At 39.1% G+C, this 19,794-nt stretch overlaps 1 protein-coding gene across 3 annotated transcripts in view; it reads left to right on the top strand.

Annotated features, from left to right (window-relative positions):
• The window catches only part of NIPBL (NIPBL cohesin loading factor), a 123,227-nt gene that overhangs the window by 84,851 nt on the left and 18,582 nt on the right, over positions 1-19,794 (top strand). For all 3 annotated transcript variants that reach the window (XM_079994646.1, XM_079994648.1, XM_079994647.1), the window contains 17 exons: positions 1,051-1,233; positions 3,316-3,519; positions 4,335-4,406; positions 4,512-4,601; positions 5,867-5,970; positions 6,597-6,683; positions 9,178-9,409; positions 10,815-10,966; positions 11,399-11,479; positions 12,786-12,886; positions 14,132-14,270; positions 15,136-15,218; positions 16,220-16,352; positions 16,938-17,081; positions 17,651-17,740; positions 19,213-19,427; positions 19,544-19,646. In XM_079994646.1, coding sequence (XP_079850772.1) covers positions 1,051-1,233; positions 3,316-3,519; positions 4,335-4,406; positions 4,512-4,601; positions 5,867-5,970; positions 6,597-6,683; positions 9,178-9,409; positions 10,815-10,966; positions 11,399-11,479; positions 12,786-12,886; positions 14,132-14,270; positions 15,136-15,218; positions 16,220-16,352; positions 16,938-17,081; positions 17,651-17,740; positions 19,213-19,427; positions 19,544-19,646 — 2,213 coding nt within the window. The remainder of the gene's footprint in view (positions 1-1,050; positions 1,234-3,315; positions 3,520-4,334; positions 4,407-4,511; positions 4,602-5,866; positions 5,971-6,596; positions 6,684-9,177; positions 9,410-10,814; positions 10,967-11,398; positions 11,480-12,785; positions 12,887-14,131; positions 14,271-15,135; positions 15,219-16,219; positions 16,353-16,937; positions 17,082-17,650; positions 17,741-19,212; positions 19,428-19,543; positions 19,647-19,794) is intronic.

Here is a 19,794-nt window from a genome sequence, read left to right as displayed (position 1 = left end):
CAACCTCAGTCATTTGTTCTGTTAGAGAAGGGTAATGCCTCATTTCTCATAACTGGAGAAAGATCCTTGTTTTCACAGTGGTTATGTTGCAGCTCACTGTGGATAAATAGTACAGGAGAGGAGCAGAGACTAGAGAGGATGATCTGATTTAGCATGCTTACTTTGCTTGTATTCAGTAAACAAAGTTAAAAACTTTGAAACTGCCAAGCTTACCTTATGCCTTCTTTGCATTTGACATTCTTTCATTGCTCTTAATGAACATATGAAATAGAAAATTTTCCAACGCTTTCTTTTTCTCTAGGAAATTTTTCATTTCCCACATCATTCGAAGGTGACTCCCAGAAAGTTTTTATGGGGGCGGGGAGGCTCACCAAAAGTTGGAGAGAGGCACCTTTTGTGAGCAGAAACTTGTGGGAGGCACCTTCACCCAGTGTTCAGCAGTTACTGTCAGCTGCTTGCAACATAGCTCACTGTGTTAAGGCTTTGCTGAGGGCAGGAGGGGGCATGTCCTTGAATTGAACCATAGTATTGATGTATTTGCCACTTGTTTGTACAGTATGCTTGTTATAAATGATGCCAGCGTATCTAAAGATGCACATAAAATTGCTCTGCTATAAGTTGGGAATATCCATTTTGTCAACATAACTAGCTTTTCAAAGTTGCCTTCATCTGATTACATGCACAGTCTGCTTATATATGCAAATATGAAATGGGTAATGAATGGGTGCAAATAAAACATTGTGTATTGTGCTTATGAAGAGTCATGCTGAAGCAGGCTGCTTCTGAGAGGGAGATGATCTTTTAAAGTTTTATTTTTTGCAAACAAGAGCTGTTGATTGATTTGATATTTTAATTAACAATTTGTACTTTAAAGTTTGAATTAGGTCTTTTTGCTGATAATGCTGTGTGTTGCTAGTTGCTATAACTTTTTAAGTTTTAGAAACTATATTGTGATACCGTGTGAAAGGACAGGTGAAAGTGCTAATCAATACATGCAAATATTAATTTGTTTAGAACCTTATTCACTCACAGTGTACTCTTCATTGATAGGTAGCATAGATCAGTCAGTGTTAAAGGAATTACCTCCAGAACTCCTAGCAGAAATTGAATCTACCATGCCTCTCTGTGAACGAGTGAAAATGAACAAACGTAAGCGTAGCACAGTAAATGAAAAACCAAAATACGCTGAAATCAGTTCTGATGATGACAATGACAGTGAAGTGGCTTTTGAAAGTAAGTAGAGTGGTGATTTCTCATTTTGATAATGGTGATATATTGTGTTAAAAATGGTTTGTGGTGTCTTCCTAATCAGTCCTGCCAGATGAGCAAGGATGAGGCCAGGGTAGTTCACATGGGGGGGGGGGTACCAAGTAGGTGTACACACTCCCAGCATTCTGTGGTCTTCATTGAGTAACCCAGTGTCTGAAGTAAATCACTTCCTGATTCAGCTATGTAACCTGCAGTCTCACATTTTGAGTACCTTAGATAAAAGCAAATAGGAGCTGAGACAGAATTTAGCCACTGGCTCTCCTTCACAAGTCTGGATGGTTTTCTTGTGTGTAGGGTACTGTAGACATATTGAGGAAACTATAGTAGGCTGTGTTGAGGTATGCTGGTGTAGTATGGCAACTCTTGGGGAGATAACTTAGACAAGGCATAGGCAAACTCAGCCCTCCAGATGTTTTGGGACTACAATTCCCATCATCCCTGACCACTGGTCCTCTTAGCTAGGGATGATGAGAGTTGTAGTCCCAAAACATCTGGAGAGCTGAGTTTGCCTATGCCTGACTTAGACAAAGGTCACTTAATAGGAACTCACTACAGTACAGAGATAAACGCAGTCATGGAAATCATACATGGCTCTTTTTCTTTAAACAGTAAACAAATTTATTTTGAGAACTCATCTGTGGTGCTTCAGGAAATTGTGTTTTATAGAAAAATTAATCACCTTTAATGAACTAGTTGGGCTGAAAAAGATGGCTTACTATGTTTTCCTTCCCTTCCTAGAAACTGAGCAAAAAGTGAACAAAATGTAAAGAAACATCAGAAGAAAGGTTTTATGGTTCAGTGGAAGGGTTTGAAAAATTTTGGAGTGGAAAATAACATGCACATTTCTACTTCTGGGTTCCTGTCCTACTACTTTCATGGTGCTACAGATATGCTTTATTTACAAGAAGATAAAATGAATAGGCCCCTAAACAAAGTGTTTAGGAATTTAATTGTATTTCCAAAACAAAATTAAAAGAATTAGGGGAAAATGGAAAATAATAATACAGATAATGGTGTCCTTGGTCTTGAAATGAAAATCAGAGTTTTAGCTAAAAAGTATACCTTTCAGTAACTGAAGCTAGAGATACACAGTTTTATCCAGTCAAGGAACACTAATTTCAACCAATAGGCAATTTATAAAGAGTAAGAGGGAGAAAAGGCATAGGAGAGAAATTCAAACTTACATTTTGAAACTTTTCTGGAACATACTAATTTTCTTATTAAGGGAGAGGCAAAAGAAGAAAGGTTGCAGAAGTTTGATGGAATAAGAGACATTAGGTCTATCAAGAAGAGGGTCAGATTAATGTAGAGTCCAGGCAGGAACATCAATATATATATTTTTAAGGGCCCCCCGCCAACTTTTGAGAGCCTGAAAAGTGAGAATCAGACATATAAACTGAACACCTGATGAGATTTGGAGCCAGGGATGAAAACGGTAAAGAAGAGAGAACATGTTTGTTTCAGTGAGCAAGAGAAATAATGTAAGTAAAGGAATTCTGGAACAGCATCAAGGTTTCAGAGAAGTGGCTGGCACACAAGTCAGTTCTGCATGCACATCTGGGATGTTGCTGCTTAATTAAAAAAAAAAAAAAACTACCACTAGCACTAACTCAAACAAACAAACAAACAAAAACAACCCACACTTCAGCCTATATATTTAGCTGTGGGAATTTCTGAAGTGAAAACAGCAAATGAAAGTCAGACATCAACCATAATAATAGTTCATACAGATCTTGACCCAAAAATCGAAGGTGAGAGATGAAGCCCAGGTAAGCACAGCAATATGTTAGACAAGAAATAAAAGGTTGAAAAAGCTTTTGGGAGCAGAAACAGGAAAGGATGGGCTTCCGTGTTTCTGTATATTGAATACTGTGCTTGAAAACTTTCAGTACAATTTAGCAACTTGAGCTTTATCAGTTTGTCCTCCATGATTACTACTGCACCAAGAAAGAAGTGAAAACATGCTTGTGAATTGCTCCTAGCTGGAAGATAAGTTGAGTTTCTTTAAACTGGACTTTGCATTCATAACAGTGTGTTAATTTCTAGCTTCTCGGAAAAGGCATAAAAAGGATAGAGAGGATGATAAAGCTTGGCAATATGAAGAACATGACAGACGAGCTTCTGGAGAACATAAAAGGAGTAGCCACTATCATGAAGGAAGGAGGAGCTCTGGTAGCAGTCGATATCGCAATCGTAGTCCAGAAGACTCAGATGTAGATGATTATTCTCCCCCTCCTAGCCTCAGTGAGGGTAATTATCACACCACTGTTAAACTTGCTCTCACATTAGTGATAATTTTTTTCTAAGGCTTAATTTTTAAAAAAGTATTCTTAAAAAGCTGACTTATTGACAGATAGTTTTAAAGTTGTATTGGTCATATTGAATGTCATGATAAACTATACTTTATAGTGACAGGAAGAAGCCTAGTCTCCCCTGGCTTGTATTCCCCTCTACTTCAGTATGTCCCCAAGAAGGAGTGTGGAAGTTTTTGAGATTGATTAAATGTGACATCTACCTGAACCTAAGAATTACTGCATTCACACGATGAAATCTTGGCTTAATAAGCCACAATAATACATGAGCTGCATGTACTTACACATAGCCCCCGTGTCACTTCTCCTTTTATGTAGGCAACAAAACAAACCAGGAAGCTGCAATTGCCCATAGCTTTCCATTCATGTGAACCAGGAACTATGGTTAATGACTTTGAAAAAAGTCAGGATTTGGAAGTCAAACATGGTTTGAATTTGGATTGTGATCCTGGCTTGCTTGGAAGCTGTTAACCTTGGCTGTGAAGCTAGTTTATTTCAACAACCCATAATTAAGATTAACTTCAGTTTAGGGTTTGGACATAATGCTAAGCTTCAGGTAACTGAAAGCGGAAGCAAAAGTTTCCTGTCTCCTCTCACAGCCATGCAGCAGGAGGAGAGGAGAGCATATGAGCCAGGGAGGAGGCTGGGCTCATTCCCATCTCCATAAACCATGATTATAGTGATGTCTGAACACAATCTTTGCATTACCATATAAGAAAGCATTTGTGGAAATGTTCCATTTTGTATTTTAAGTGGCTAGAAAAATGAAGAAAAGAGAGAAACAAAAGAAGAGGAAAGCTTATGAACCAAAGCTAACACCAGAAGGTAAAGTTGCTGCCGCTGTTGTTTACTACCTTTAATGTCTTTGCCATTGTTAGTTGCCATTAATTGATCATGGCTCAAATATACTATACTTCATATTTTTATTAGAAATGATGGATTCGTCTACCTTCAAGAGGTTCAGCGCTTCAGTAGAAAATATTTTGGACAATTTGGAAGACATGGATTATACTGCGTTTGGTAAATAACCCTTTTCCTATCAAATGATACATAGATGACTATATATATTGGCCTTTTTTGACTGACAGATTTAGTGGACTTGAACATTATTTTCCTAAAACTCCCCCTCCCCATGGCACCGCTTGAGAATTCAAGAAAGAATAGTCATTGCAACCAGCACAAAAATTCCTGTTTAGACAGGGTGGAATGTGTTGCTTAGACTTTTGTTCTGAAATTCAGGGTTTTTTTTACCCAACTTTTGCCAGGGATCTCTAACTGCTGTACTTGCAGACATTGGCTATGTTTAAACATCATTTACACCTTAATTGTTTTATGCAATTGAGCATTGTACCGGTGGAGTCACCACTTCACTCCTCCTGCTTTCTTGGCTGCACCAGGAGCAGCTTGTTGTGTCATCTAGACCCAGGCTTGTGGTTTGTTTCTCACTAAATAAACCATGAATAGTAGCTAAGTCATCTTTCTGTGTACCACTTGTGTTTCGTCAGGGGGGAAACAAAATGTGAGCCAAGGTTTGCTTGACAACATGCCAATGCTTATGATTTGTTTCCAGCATTCAAGTCACACAGAAGGATCAAAGCCAAGACTTTTGAGCAGCATGCAGAAGCACACTGCTCATTCATATTAAACCATGGAATGGCATAGGGGGTCCCCCTGGATCACGAACCTTAGATTGTGGTCTTGTTAGCCTGCTTGATAATTCAACCCTGCTCAAAATAGCTTCAGTTTCTGTCATCACAAAAATTTAAAGTTCATAACTTCTCAATTCCTCTGCAGTGTTTCAGTGGACCAATTGAATGGAGCTGATCTATGGAGCAGTTTGAGAAATTCTGAGCTAGGTTTTGAGAGACAATCTTCTAGCCTATACTTCTGTAGTTGAGAGGGATGGAGAAAATAGCTGGGCTCACATTCTTCGTAATCACATCTCCCAAACTGTGATGCATTTCTGCAACAAAAATATGCTTATTAAAAAGCATATATTTGGGGAGACTGTGCACAAAAATGCGTATATTAAGAAAAATTGCATACAAAAAGTATATATTAGGTGAAATGCACATGAAAATGCACACAGATTATTAGTGGACTTTAAAAAAATGCAAACTGATACACAACTAAGGTGAATGGAAGACTGGAAAAATAAGGAGCAAAGATAAAATAAAAACAGCAGCTCTAACTTTCTTGAGATATTGATGTCTATCTTTAAAATGGCTCTGTCATGCTGCTGCATTGAAAAGAAAAACTAAATCTTTCAATTTCTTCTTCTTTAGGAGACGATGATGAAATTCCTCAGGAGTTTTTATTGGGAAAGCATCAACTTAGTGAATTGGGCAGTGAATCTGCTAAAATTAAGGCAATGGGCATTATGGACAGGGTAAGTTATTGCTGCCTTAAAAATGAAGAATGCAGCAGATTTTTGTTCACAGAGGGATTCTTCAACAAATATTTTTCATCTGGAAGAGATGTTACCTGAGACCTCTTTTAATCTCCAGGGCATTTGGGACGAAATGTAAAAGACAAGTGTGCATTTATTATTTGTTTTGGTAACTCACAACTTATACACATTCAGCTTTATGCTCTTGGCAAATTAAGAAATTAAAATAAATTAAAAAGATGGCAAAAATGGGGTGAGCATCCAGGAAAAACCCGTTTGGGAAGCCCACCCACTCAAGAACCCCATGGGTTTTTACAATACATTATTTTGGCTTTAGGCACTATCTGGAACGTAATCCCAATGTAACGTGAGAGTTGCCCGCAGTCTAGTCCGAGCTCTGTCTGGGCACTAGGAGACAGTCCCTGCCCTCCAAATCCTAACCTTGAGCTGAACTAGGATCTACTTCCAATTTTATTTGGAGCCATTACTTTTTTAATTGGCAAGTGAAAGGAAGGATACGCAATTTGAGGATGAAAGACACTACTCTGTTTATAAGTCCAAATGGTGGACATAGAGATTATCATATCCATGAAGGATAATTGGTAGATAAAATGTTCTGTTTTTAGCTTTCAACAGAAAAAACAGTGAAAGTCCTGAACATATTGGAGAAGAACATTCAAGATGGTTCAAAGCTTTCTACTCTTCTTAACCATGTAAGTTGCTAAATGATGCTAGTATCATTGTATTTATTTTATACATTAATTGAGAGGCTAGAAATAGCCTCTCCAGCTCTCCTTCTGAACTGGAGACTGCACCTGAGGAATCCTAATAAGGCTGGTTCAGATGGCATGGAGTATACTGTGACATTGCTACCAACCTCAGCTGAGAATGTCACATAGAGAAAATAATATCTAGTCTAAGTAACTTACTAGGAAGTCATTTCTACAGAGAGCCTCTTTAAATTGAAATAGAGGTTCCACTAGTCTAGGTATGCACAACTCAAATAACCACAAAGGATTTGTTTATATTTTATCAACAGGACATCACTGATACGTTAACTGAAGACAAGCATCATGTTATAATTTTAACTAGCCAGTGTTCTCTTTAGCTAATTTTTTGACCTTTCTTTTCTCCATGTCCCATACTGCTGTTTATTATCTCTCTCCAAGTAGAGACTTTTCTCTTTCTTTATACCACCATAGAACTTCATTCTCCTCTCTAGCCTCCCCACTTTCTGCTCCCATTTCCAAATACCTTTGTATCCCATTTGTTACCTTTCTGTTTTCTCTGCAGTCTGTATACTTTTCTGTATTCCCTCTGTACCCGATGTATTACTTCCCCCACCAACTTTCTCTTCCCATTACCTAGGCTTCTGTGCATCACATTTTGTTACTTTTTTCTGCCTCAAATCTGTTTCCTTCTCCCTACCCCCCTCCATTCCATTTACTTCTCCCTGACCTCTTCTACTCTTCCTTCTTAATGTTGGTGGCTGCAGTGCAAAAGGCTTTCACTCACTTAGCAATGCACACACTGAGGGAATCACAGATGCTAACCAGAGCTATTTGTATTTACTCTAGCAGAAGACTGGGGCTACCTTTCTTGAATTTGACACTGAAAGTGTAAAGTCTAAACATAAAGGTAAAGGTAAAGGTACCCCTGCCCGTACGGGCCAGTCTTGACAGACTCTGGGGTTGTGCGCCCATCTCACTTAAGAGGCCAGGGGCCAGCGCTGTCCGGAGACACTTCCGGGTCACGTGGCCAGCGTGACATCGCTGCTCTGGCCAGAGCCAGAGCCAGAGCCGCACACGGAAACGCCGTTTACCTTCCCGCTGGTAAGCGGTCCCTATTTATCTACTTGCACCCGGAGGTGCTTTCGAACTGCTAGGTTGGCAGGCACTGGGACCGAGCAGCGGGAGCGCACCCCGCCGCAGGGATTCGAACCGCCGACCTTTCGATCGGCAAGTCCTAGGCGCTGAGGCTTTAACCCACAGCGCCACCTGCGTCCCTAAAGTCTAAACATACATCTGTGGAAAACAGGAATTCTGGACCTCTCAAGTCTAGAGTTGGCACATGCCTGCCCTCTAGTGTCCAATTTTTATTTTGAAATGTAAACTCACCTGAAGGCTTGGGATGGACAATTTACATACATGCATATTGCTCTATATTTCTCAATCAGTGATATGTCTGCATGTTTTTTTGTTCTCAAAGGCCTTTTTCCATTATTGTAACTAACTTCTGTGACTGACTTGGGTCAAGATCTACATTCTATTTTTTCTCTTTCTGTTGGTTTGCCTAGAGCAGTGGTAGTTAGCCTTTTTATACCTACCGGCCACTAATGCATCTTTCTTGATGGTAAAATTTCCTTACCACCCACCAGTGCTCAGTGGAAGGAGGATTCAGCTTGTGCCGTAGAACCCCCTACCGCCCACCTAGAATCCTGAAACGCCCACTTGTGGGCAGCAGGGACCAGGTTGACAACCCCTGGCCTAAAGGAATACTGTAGCAAAGTGCTGTGACCTCTATATAATGCCTTATCCACATTATGCTAAATTCCACAGAATTAGACTTTAGAGTGACTTGTTTACCTTCCACTTTGAGAGAGAGTTAATGCTCTTACTTTCCTGTTACTGGAAATAGCTGAATGCTCTTGCATTGGAAATTCAGATTCCTTAGTTGGAACAGGAGCTCTTCCAGAGTGACTTTTCCCTGTTTTTGTGTTGCTTCTTCCTTCCTGACATGGTTTCCTACTTGGTTAACAGAAGATGGAAAAGAGCAGAATTTTTTAAATCAGAAATGATGCTCTATAAGAGTTCATCTCAATGGGTGAAGAAATACTGAGTAAGGCTCCAATACTGCCATGAACAGTGTGAGCCTCACTCACTGTTGTCATTCTGCAGGGTCATTTTGGGTGACGGTTACTAACCAGAAAAAAATCCCTGGCTGATTAGATGCAAGAGCACAGCTGGTGAAAAAGTTGGCAACTGTACTTCAGGAAGAGTTTTTCTGAGATTGTAGCATTGTGCAATATATCACAGAGATTCCTGGTTTGTATTTGGCTATTAGGAGGTTTTAAAATACGAGTAATCACTAAACTTTTTCATATTGATATATTAACTATTTCTGCGTAAACTTTGCTCACATTTATTTTCTCTGATTGCTTTTTAAAAATGTTTTCTTTTAAACTTAGCACTCTGAATTTTTCTGCAGAATAACGACACTGAAGATGAGGAAAGATTATGGAGAGACTTGATCATGGAGAGAGTCACAAAATCTGCAGATGCCTGTCTTACAGCTATCAACATTATGACATCACCCAACATGCCCAAAGCTGTATATATTGAAGATGTAATAGAAAGAGTTATTCAATACACTAAATTTCACTTACAGAACACACTTTATCCTCAGTATGATCCTGTTTACCGATTGGACCCTCATGGTGGTTAGTATAACAGATATATTTCTTGCTTTTTGAAATCATACTATTGTAGAGAATATACAGGCAGATCCAAAATCATCATCTCCTCCTCCTTCCTCCTCCTCCTCCTCCTTTATACTCCGCCCATCTGGCTGGGTTTCCCCAAACACTCTAATGTAAAGTAAGCCTTCTCAAATTTACTTAGATATATTTTGTTTACAGTATTGATATCCCGCCTTTCTGTTCCACCACTGGTGTGCCCAGAGTGTCTGCCAACAACAAATTTAAAAATATAGAGAGAGATCTGCTAAAATAAATTAATACTGCCAAGTATATGTGGTGTAATGGAAAAAAGGGAACTGTTGATATTCTGGTCCCAGATTGCTTGGAGTTTTAAAGGTCACTATCAATACCTTGAATTGAGACTGGCAACAAGTGAAGCTCAGACAAGTGTAAAACAATTTGATTGACTACCTGGCAGCTCATTTTGGAGCAATTGAAAGGACAGCCCCATAAGAACATATGAATGGCCTTGCTGGAACAGACCAGTGGTTCATCTCGTCCAGCATCCTCTGCTCAGAGTTACCAATCAGATGCCCATAGGAAGCTCACAAGCAGAATCTGAACACAATACCACTATCTCCTCCTGTGGTTTCCAGCAACTGGTACTGAGAAGCCTATTGCTTCCAACTGTGTAGACATTCCAGCTAGATGGTCTATCAATATATAGCTGTTGATAGACCCATGCAAAGCACATCACAGCAGTCTCTTTTCTTTTTCATGATGCTCTTCTTGTATTTTTCAAAATACTGGCTTGTGCTTTAGAGGGTTCCCATTGCTATCTGTGCCAGCTGCAACTTAAAGTATAAGTTGCATTTTCCCTGAAAATGTTGACTGGGAAAATCCTGTTGGGATCTGAATAGTCTGAAATTATTTGGTGTCCTGTCATAATTGATTTGAGTAAATTTAATTTGCATACTTAATGGTGTAAAAGCTTCATTAAGTGTTCCCTTCAGAAGGTCTCTTTCCTCTCATACATACAATACATATAATCAACTTGATTTATTATAGTCAACTTGGTTGACTATACAGTGGTACCTCTGGTTACGAACTTAATTTGTTCCGGAGGTCCATTCTTAACCTGAAACTGTTCTTAACCTGAGGTACCACTTTAGCTAATGGGGCTTCGCACTGCGGATACGTGATTTTTGTTCTCATCCTGGGGCAAAGTTCTTAACCTAAGGTACTACTTCTGGGTTAGCAGAGTTTGTAACCCGAAGTGTTTGTAACCTGAGGTGTTTGTAACCCGAGGTACCACTGTATTTCATCTTGGGAGATAAGAGAAATATATGAGCTTGGTGAGGAGCAGCTTTATATCTAATACGGTGCTAAATTTCTAAAAAATGTGTCTTGTTTTAAAATTTACTAGGTGGTGTATTAAGCTCAAAAGCAAAGCGTGCCAAGTGTTCTACCCATAAGCAAAGAGTAATCGTGATGTTATACAACAAAATTTGTGATATTGTTAGCAGTTTGGCTGAACTGTTGGAGATACAGCTTCTTACTGACACCACTATTCTTCAGGTAAGTTTGATCCATTTTATCCAGATTTCTCTTCCCCCTTCTGCACACACACAGGTCTAAAGTTCTTCTCCAGTGGATATTTTTTTTCTTTTACAAGCAGTAATGATGAAACTTCTTAAATTTAAGCTACTAGATTTTAAAAATTATTTTATAAGGCAACTTGGACAGTCAGTTATGAATATATATTATATGGAAAATATATGAATCTTTGAAGAACAATAACTACAAAATACCCAAGGAAAACAAATGTGTTTTTCTGTCTTAAATCTGAGGTCCTTTTCATCCCTGTTGTATGCTACTGCGACTAGTATGGGAATTGGAGAACACAATTAAAAAGATGATGATCAGAGGTCTTTTTCTGTTGAAAAGATTTTATTTTCGTTTTTCAAGCATTATGAGAATTTATGTATATATTTCCTTTTCTGTTAATAGGTTTCTTCAATGGGGATAACACCTTTTTTTGTAGAAAATGTCAGTGAACTTCAGTTATGCGCCATCAAACTTGTCACTGCAGTAAGCACACCTTTTAACCAATATTTAATTGTACAGAAATGAATGACTTCTTGTGGTGTTGTTGGTTTTTAAAGGAACCTTTGTGGGGGGTGGCTTTCATGAATTACTTAATCTGGTCCTGATCATGCCCTCACTTCTAACTTTGCCTGGCAACAGGTTCTTTTCCCCACTGAACTACTTCTCAATAAGCTTTGCCTCATAACCCAGATTGCTGCTGGTTTGTGAGAAAAGTATAACAACGCCACTGATCTTTCATGCCATTATTTACCTTAATTGTTACAAGGAAGGATATGATGGCAGGAGCACTGCCGATCAAACAAATCTATTACTTTGATAGTAGGCAAGGGTTAAGGAATTATGTTACTGAGACCATGTCTGATGTGTCTATGATGGGACACTAACTTGATTTGGGGCATGCTGAGAGTAGCTGAAAACCTGCAAGGAGATATCCCTGAGAGAGAAATCTCATTGCTATAGCAAATGCAGATTGGTCTGATTTTTAATTTCTTTTGAAGCAGTGTAGATTAGGACAGCAGCTTTAAAGCAGCTACTGTATTTTTCCATGTATAACACGCCCCCATATATAAGACGACCTCTATTTTGGGGGACTCCAATGTAAGAAAATGGGGGGATTGCCTAGGGTTGCTGAGCTTTTTTGGGGGGAGTGCCAAAAATCACTAACCTGACTGACAAATGCTACAAATGCTACAAATCGCAAGTGTCGCCAAAGCCACAAAGCGTCTGTTCACTTGCCGACAGAAGCCGGCATTCGCACGCCCAATTGCCGCAGCGACAGCCCATCCACAGCAGCCCTTGCCGCAGCCACCAGTCACCCACCAAATCGCCGTTGACAAGCTCCTGCTCGTGGCTGCAACCAATAGCCCATCTCCCCTCTGCACTATGCATGTATAAGACGACCCCAGATTTTTAACATTATTTTAGAGTAAAAAAACCTTGTCTTATTCACGAAAAAGTACGGTGATTAGTCCAGCCTGATGGCTCAGTGTGTGAACAACTTGGTGAGCCTCACTAGGTTTGAAAGTTTACTTAGAAAACAATTTGAGTTGGTATTTTAAACTAATGTTAGTAGTACCTTTTCCAAAATAATTTTAAACCATTTAATACATTTACATTAATACCACTTTTCTGGATTCATACCTCTTGGCTATAGATATTGATTGGTAATAGGAAAATAACTTTATGTTTTAATAAGTGTGTATGTGTGTTTGTAATATGTTTTGTATTTTGGACAGCAAAATAAACAGGAAATAAAATACATATAATAACCATAATGAACTTTTTTCAGGTCTTCTCAAGATATGAAAAGCATAGGCAGTTGATATTAGAAGAAATTTTCACTTCACTTGCAAGGTTACCAACCAGCAAAAGAAGTCTGAGGAACTTCAGGTAATGTACAGTGCTAATTTCTCTCTCCCTCTCCTCCCATCTTTTGAAGAAGTCTGGATTTTTAAAGACATTTTATTGTTAACTGCCTGCTTCAAGGGGCATGCTAAGCCAAACTATGTCTTCATAATTGCAGGGTTGGGATTTGAATCTAAGGTGCAATTTCAGATTTTGCATACAAGGTTTGTGGCTGTTGGGAGAGTAGAAAACACATCAAATGTCAGATGAGGGAAAACTCCTACCATCCCCTACTTTTTGCTTGATTTTTTTCATTTTTTTGTTAATATGGCTTAACTGAATATTGGTTAACGAAATGCCAGTGAGGTTTAGTGGACTAAGACTAGGCAAGCATCTATTCCAATCCCCACTCCACCATGAAACTTCCTGGGTGACCTGCACTAGCTACTATTACAGCCCAATGTACATCACAGATTTGATGAGATGATAAAAGAGGGGTGGAGCATAGCATAGGATCAAGCCATGCAAAGCATGCCATTCTGAATGCTATAAAAGAAGGGTGGGATAACATTGAAGGAAGGAGATGTATGAGTGTGAGGCGGGAATGCTTAAATCAGGCATGGGGAAAGTTTGGCCTGCTGACCAAATTAGACCCAGCAGGTCTAGTTTGGCCTACAAGGCTGTTTTCCCCATGCCATACACCTCCTGTCAATCTGTATCTACACCCAGTATTAGGTTTAGGACAGGTAAAGACATTACTGCAAAGGAACAACCAAAAGCCTTGAAGAGCACTCCCAGTTGTTCCATAGCACTTGGGAGCTGCTGATCCCTTCTGAAGGTGTGGGTTGCTGTCATAGCTCAAGGGTGATGACTGCAATCTCCACTGGGGTTCCTGATTCAAAGCTTTCACATGCAGTTGATGCATGCTGAAATTGGGGCTTGAATTCAGCATCAACTCCAAGTCCTGCTTTTGTCAGGGGTCTTCCTCTACAACCTTGCTTGTAGTCAAGCTGGGCTGTAGAGGAAAAAAGTTCCCACCCCTGGCTTAAATCATGTAGCTTCAAAGAAAAGTGATACACTTCTGTTGGATCAACTTTTGTTCCAGAAATGTACTGCTCTTTGGGGGAAGCTTATTGCTTAGTTTGAATGCAAAATCACATCTCTATTGTGGGAATAAGATTTGAGATCATTGTAATAATTGAAGCCAATTGAAAAAAATGCCAGGGGTTTTAGTGTTTTCCACTGGGTTCATTTTTAACGTTAGTAAAATAGGTTTGTGTTTTTCAACAGACTGAACAGCAGTGACACTGATGGTGAACCTATGTATATTCAAATGGTGACTGCACTGGTGCTACAACTAATTCAGTGTGTTGTGCATCTACCATCAGGCGAGAAGGACTCTAATTCTGAAGAGGAGTCAAATAAGAAGGTGAAAAATGCTTTAGATTTATGAAGATATATGTATTTAGCATATGTTCATATAGTTCTTACCGTTATCATCATGAATTCATGGAATGCTGGGCCAGTGATGGGTCGGGCATGGAATGTGGGGAAAGAGCAAAGGGGGAAATCTCAGTTGGTGACACTTGAAGGAGAAGTTGAAAAGGCACTGAAGAGAGAGGAAGCAAGTAAACACAATATATCAGAGAGGAAGAAAAGTGAACCTGGGCAACAGAGCAGATAGACTGAAAGAACTGTGAGAAATGAATATTCAACTAACTGTGTTAACTGAGGTTGAGCTATTTGATGACATTGTTCGTTGGCTGAGTGAATTATATTTTGTTTTTAAGATAATGAAGTAGCGGATTTACCGAGTCTAATGCACCATCGAATCTAATGAGCGCCTCAGTTTTCAGAACATTGAAACCAAAAAAAGTATTTGCTGGTGAATGTACTGTATTGGCCTGAATTTAAGCTTCACTTTCCCCCCAAATTCCAACCATGAAAAGTTAAGGTGCAGCTTAGATTCGCAACCTGCAGTATGCAGCCAGGAGCGCAGGGCAAACAGCGCCCGCCTCGCGCGTAGTGCAGCTTATATTCGGGTGTGGCTTATATTCAGGCCAATATGGTAAATGTGCCATCAAATCTAATGTGCACCTTAATTTTCACAGTGTAATTTGTCCAAAAAAGGTGAGCGTTAGGTTCAAGTAAATACGGTATTGTTCATGTTCATTACTCAAAAGTGATTGCAGGGTTGCATCTCCTTGTTCATAGTTGAGAAACGTATGTATTATACTTGCTGTTGCATAAATCACAACACACATTCAGTAAGCAGGCGCTGTGTTCATTTTCAGGTGGACCAGGATGTCCTCATTACAAACTCATATGAAACAGCCATGAGAACAGCACAAAACTTCCTTTCCATTTTTCTCAAGAAGTGAGTAGAATTCAACTGTTCATCTGTTATAAGTTTTATTTCTGTGTTGCTGTCCATGCAGGGCTTTGTCTCCTTCCACTTGCTCAAGAGGCAGGGATCATGCTAAATATTACCCTTACCTCCCTTATTAAACTCTTACAATTCTATAATTCTTTCTTTCTCCCTGGAGAATATCAGGAATTATCCCACTCTACCAAAGACCTATGGCATAAATTGGTTGTGTTCAGAGCTCTCAAAATAGACATCTTAACACACATCATTGTTCAGAAAATTTTATAGCCTTTTTGTTTCCTTCCACCCTCCCTGGTGAAAGAAGTATCTACTTCCACCATTGCTTAGTAGATCAAGTTTTGCATTCCTCTAGCATACAAAGCAGAACACATCCCTGTTTCATTCATCATCATCGTACTTTCCATCAGGGCTGCAGTTCCCTCAGCATCCCTGTCATCAAATGCTCCAATGTCAGATCTGTTGGACAGTTATCACAGTCTGGATATCTGCCTACACAGAGAAAGGAACATTGGGACTTTCCTTCTCAAAATGTCCAGAGGCATTCAGAATCAATCCAAAACACTCATTCAGTGGCTGGCATTCAGTGGCAATAATCTATTTTCTAGGACTACATGCAGACACTTCTGCATCATAAACAACCCTTCCCTCGTAGTTTCTCTTACCTTTGTCCCTCCCTCAATTCCGGATAACTCTTGACATTTATGAGCTTGTCCATGGTGAAACTGGGAGGGGCTTGTTCCGGGGAGGCAAAAATGTGTGAGTGCTTTTATATTTAGCGCTCATTAACCTGGCATCAAAAGGATGTTAAGGCATACTTCTTTTCCCCGATATGATTATCAGGCTTGCTACTGTTATATTGTTCCACATTTATGATTATATATATAGTGCCAGAAAATTCTCACTTAAAATGTAAAAGAAAAATCTAGGATTGATTGAAAGGTGAATTCACTATGTCTTATTTTCCCCTTTTCATTGCTTTCTTCAAACAGATGTGGTAGCAAGCAAGGGGAAGAAGATTATAGGCCACTCTTTGAGAACTTTGTTCAGGATCTCCTTTCCACGGTCAACAAACCAGAGTGGCCAGCTGCGGAGTTACTACTTAGTCTATTGGGAAGACTGTTGGTAAGATGCTTGGATTTTTGAAGCAATAATTCTGCTTCACTTTTAATAATGGCTTGCTTATTTTGATGTAAGTTGTGAAAATAGTCTTATTGTACTGAATCTGCGTGTTGCATGCAGTGCAATGTGCTTTGAGCTGGTGTAGACTTAATATAAGAGTGATCCTTAACTAGGATGAGGGATGAAGAACAGGCAATTTCACTCCTTTTCCTACCATTTCTTCTTTTAGACTTTGAATTTTTCTCCCTCCTTCTCTATTATCACTGTTCCATGTTAAGTCTCACCAGTGTTAAACATGGTTACAGAAATGGACTCCAGATTTCAAAAGCTGTGTTTGAAGTATCCTTGAGTTAATGTTGGTCAACTGTAAATATATGCTAAATGAGAAGCAGAAGAAATTTTCTTACAAATGGAGAGAGGATGGGGAAGTTCAGGCTTTTGATATGAAGTGGCCTGAATTATATGTGAAATGCTAAATAATGTTACTGAACTCTTCCCATTATTGTAGGAGAGGATCAAGCAATATTGTCTTGAAATGTGAGGGGAATAAAAATGAAGTTTATATATTTTTTTCTTTCGTTTTCTTAGGTCCATCAATTTAGTAATAAATCTACAGAGATGGCTTTGAGGGTGGCATCTCTCGACTATCTTGGTACCGTAGCAGCACGGCTGCGGAAAGATGCAGTCACTAGCAAAATGGATCAAGGATCTATAGCTCGAATTTTAAAACAGGTTTGAGTGAAGTTATTGTTGATTATTTTAAGGCAGGTTTCAGTGTAGAGATTAGTGTCCATAAAATATTTGGAGTAACATCCCATACAAAACACTAATGAGAAAAAATAGCATTGTGAGATTTCTTCTTTGTGTTACTCTCAAAAATCAAGAGTGCTTTTGACCTCTCATTTTGATTAGTTTACCCTTAAAATATAAGTCTGTGGCAGTTGCCTCTGGGAGCATTCAGCTGTTAGCTGGGGTGATGTGGGAGGTGGAGGGTGAGGGGGAAGAGACAACATTTAATTTCATGGCAAAATAAAAATTTGCTGCAGAAGAAGCAGCCCAACAGGTTTGCTGGGAGATGGTGTTTCACACACTTACTACTAATTGATTGTGCGTATGACGACTTTGTTTGATACCTTTTATTTTTGTTGTGTGTTAACATGTTGTGTGTGACATATTGATGCTCCCAGGGTGTTTTGTAATTTGTTTACATTAAAGTGTGTTTAGATCAAATTGATCCAAGTTAGTGTGTTCTGATATTGGAAAGGGTGTGAATTTTATTTAAAATATATTGTGTATTACAGGTCTCAGGAGGGGATGATGAAATCCAGCAACTGCAAAAGGCACTGTTAGATTATTTGGAAGAAAATACAGAAACTGATGCAGCACTAGTGGTATGTTGTAGTTGTTTAAGTGAAAGTCTGCTTAACCCTTTCTGTCTTGAAGGCCACATCAATTGTAGGCCAACCCCTTGAGGGTGGTATGTCCATGTTGGGCATAGCCAAAGTTTGCAGAAAGAAATCACATGCACGCGCACACCCACCCACACACCATGGTGCTGCATTGGAAAGGAAGGTCTTTTGCTTACCTTGCAAATGTGCTGTCTTGTTCCCTTTTAAGCTGAGTGAGTAAGGTCTTGGGAGACCTTAAGCCTTTCTCCCTTAGCACACCAATAGAGGAGGTGGCACAAAGGCTACTGCCTTTGAAACTTTGAAACTGCAACTAAGTTAGATACACAGGCATCAAAAGTTAAACATATAGATGTATGGACATCTAAAAGGTTATGTAGAGATTGATACCAACAGTTATAAAGTTCATGTTACTTGTAGCTTTCTGATATGAGGCAAAAAACTGGCAAATTGTATTACTCTAGTGTTTTTCCCTGCTGAGCTTTACATGTCAGTGTTTTAGTATTACATGCAAATTGCCTCTTTTTACTATAAACTGTTTTCTGCTTCATACACACCCAGTGTTAGGAAGTTTGGGGGCAGTCCTGACAAGCTCCTGCACTAAAAATTTACCACTACACCACTGTTCAGTATAAAAATGCTCGTTCTTCCAATTTGGCAATACTTTTCTTCTTTTTAAAGTTTGTGGGGTTGTAATATAACCTAAGAAAGAGATGACAGAACCACATTTGAGTGCCTCTGTCCATGATAATACAGGACTGCTTACATGATAGGAAGCAGAGTCAATGACAATTGTGGTATATTCCCCATAAAGGAGAAGGGCCACATCTCAAGGCATAGCACATGCTTTACATTCAGAAGACCCCAGGTTGAATTTGTCATTGACTCTGCTTCCTATCATGTAAGCAGTTCTGTATTATCATGGACAGAGGCACTCTGGGTAGGTGAAGAGTAGGCCCTAACACTTTTATGATGGTCACATTTAATAAGCAGTTGAGGAACACATTCATTTATCATAGACTCTAAAAATCAATTTATAATTGTTTTATCATGTTTTGTAGTGTAAATAATCCAGGAGTTAAAGTGTGTTTGCAAACTGAAAATGACTTTGTACATGAAAATGACTTTGGAGTAAATTCAACTATATGCAACTCAAAATACAGTTGATAAATTCAGCTATATGTAATTCAAAATGTAGTTGGCTTGGAATATGGAAATGCCCTGCTTCATTTCCAGTAACAAGAACTTAGATCAATATATTCTAAAATACTAGTGTCTTACTTATTGAAGAAAATCTATATCCCTCCTTTCTGTTGCTGTAAAAATACTCAAGGCATCTTTCATCAATTAAAAATATACTAAATAAGCATATCCAACAAACAATATGAGGAATGAAACACTTTCTGACATTGTCCTTTTTGGGATTTATTTTCCCACACTCTCTCCTGCTGCACCAGTTTTCTCGGAAATTTTATATAGCACAGTGGTTTCGGGACACTACTATGGAGACTGAGAAAGCAATGAAAACTCAGAAGGATGATGATTCATCTGAAGGAACACACCATGCAAAAGAAATCGAGACAACGGGACAAATCATGCACAGAGCAGAAAGTCGCAAAAAATTTCTTCGCAACATCATTAAAACGGCACCTTCTCAGTTCAGTACATTAAGGTGAGTTCCACAGATAGCTCATTTTTATTTACTAAACAACATTTGGTGTTCATGTATTGCCATATTCTTCTGTTGATAAGCAAATGCTAAAGTAATATTCTACCACTTCATTACAGGATGAATTCTGATACTGTGGACTATGAAGATGCTTGCTTGATTGTTCGCTACTTGGCCTCTATGAGGCCGTTTGCCCAGAGCTTCGATATTTATTTGACACAGGTAAACTGTGCCAGAAGTCTTAGTGAAATACAGTTGGCTTCCTGGTTCCAAACGCTTATGCGGTAGTGTGCAATATCTGTTCATTGTTAAGCGCAGGTATTTAATAGGTCGTGGTAACACCACATGCTTCCATAATTATGTATCAATT

This window comes from Podarcis cretensis (assembly GCF_951804945.1).
Source record: "Podarcis cretensis genome assembly, chromosome: 11".
Lineage (NCBI taxonomy): Eukaryota > Metazoa > Chordata > Lepidosauria > Squamata > Lacertidae > Podarcis > Podarcis cretensis.
This window is presented reverse-complemented; position numbering and strand designations above follow the sequence as displayed.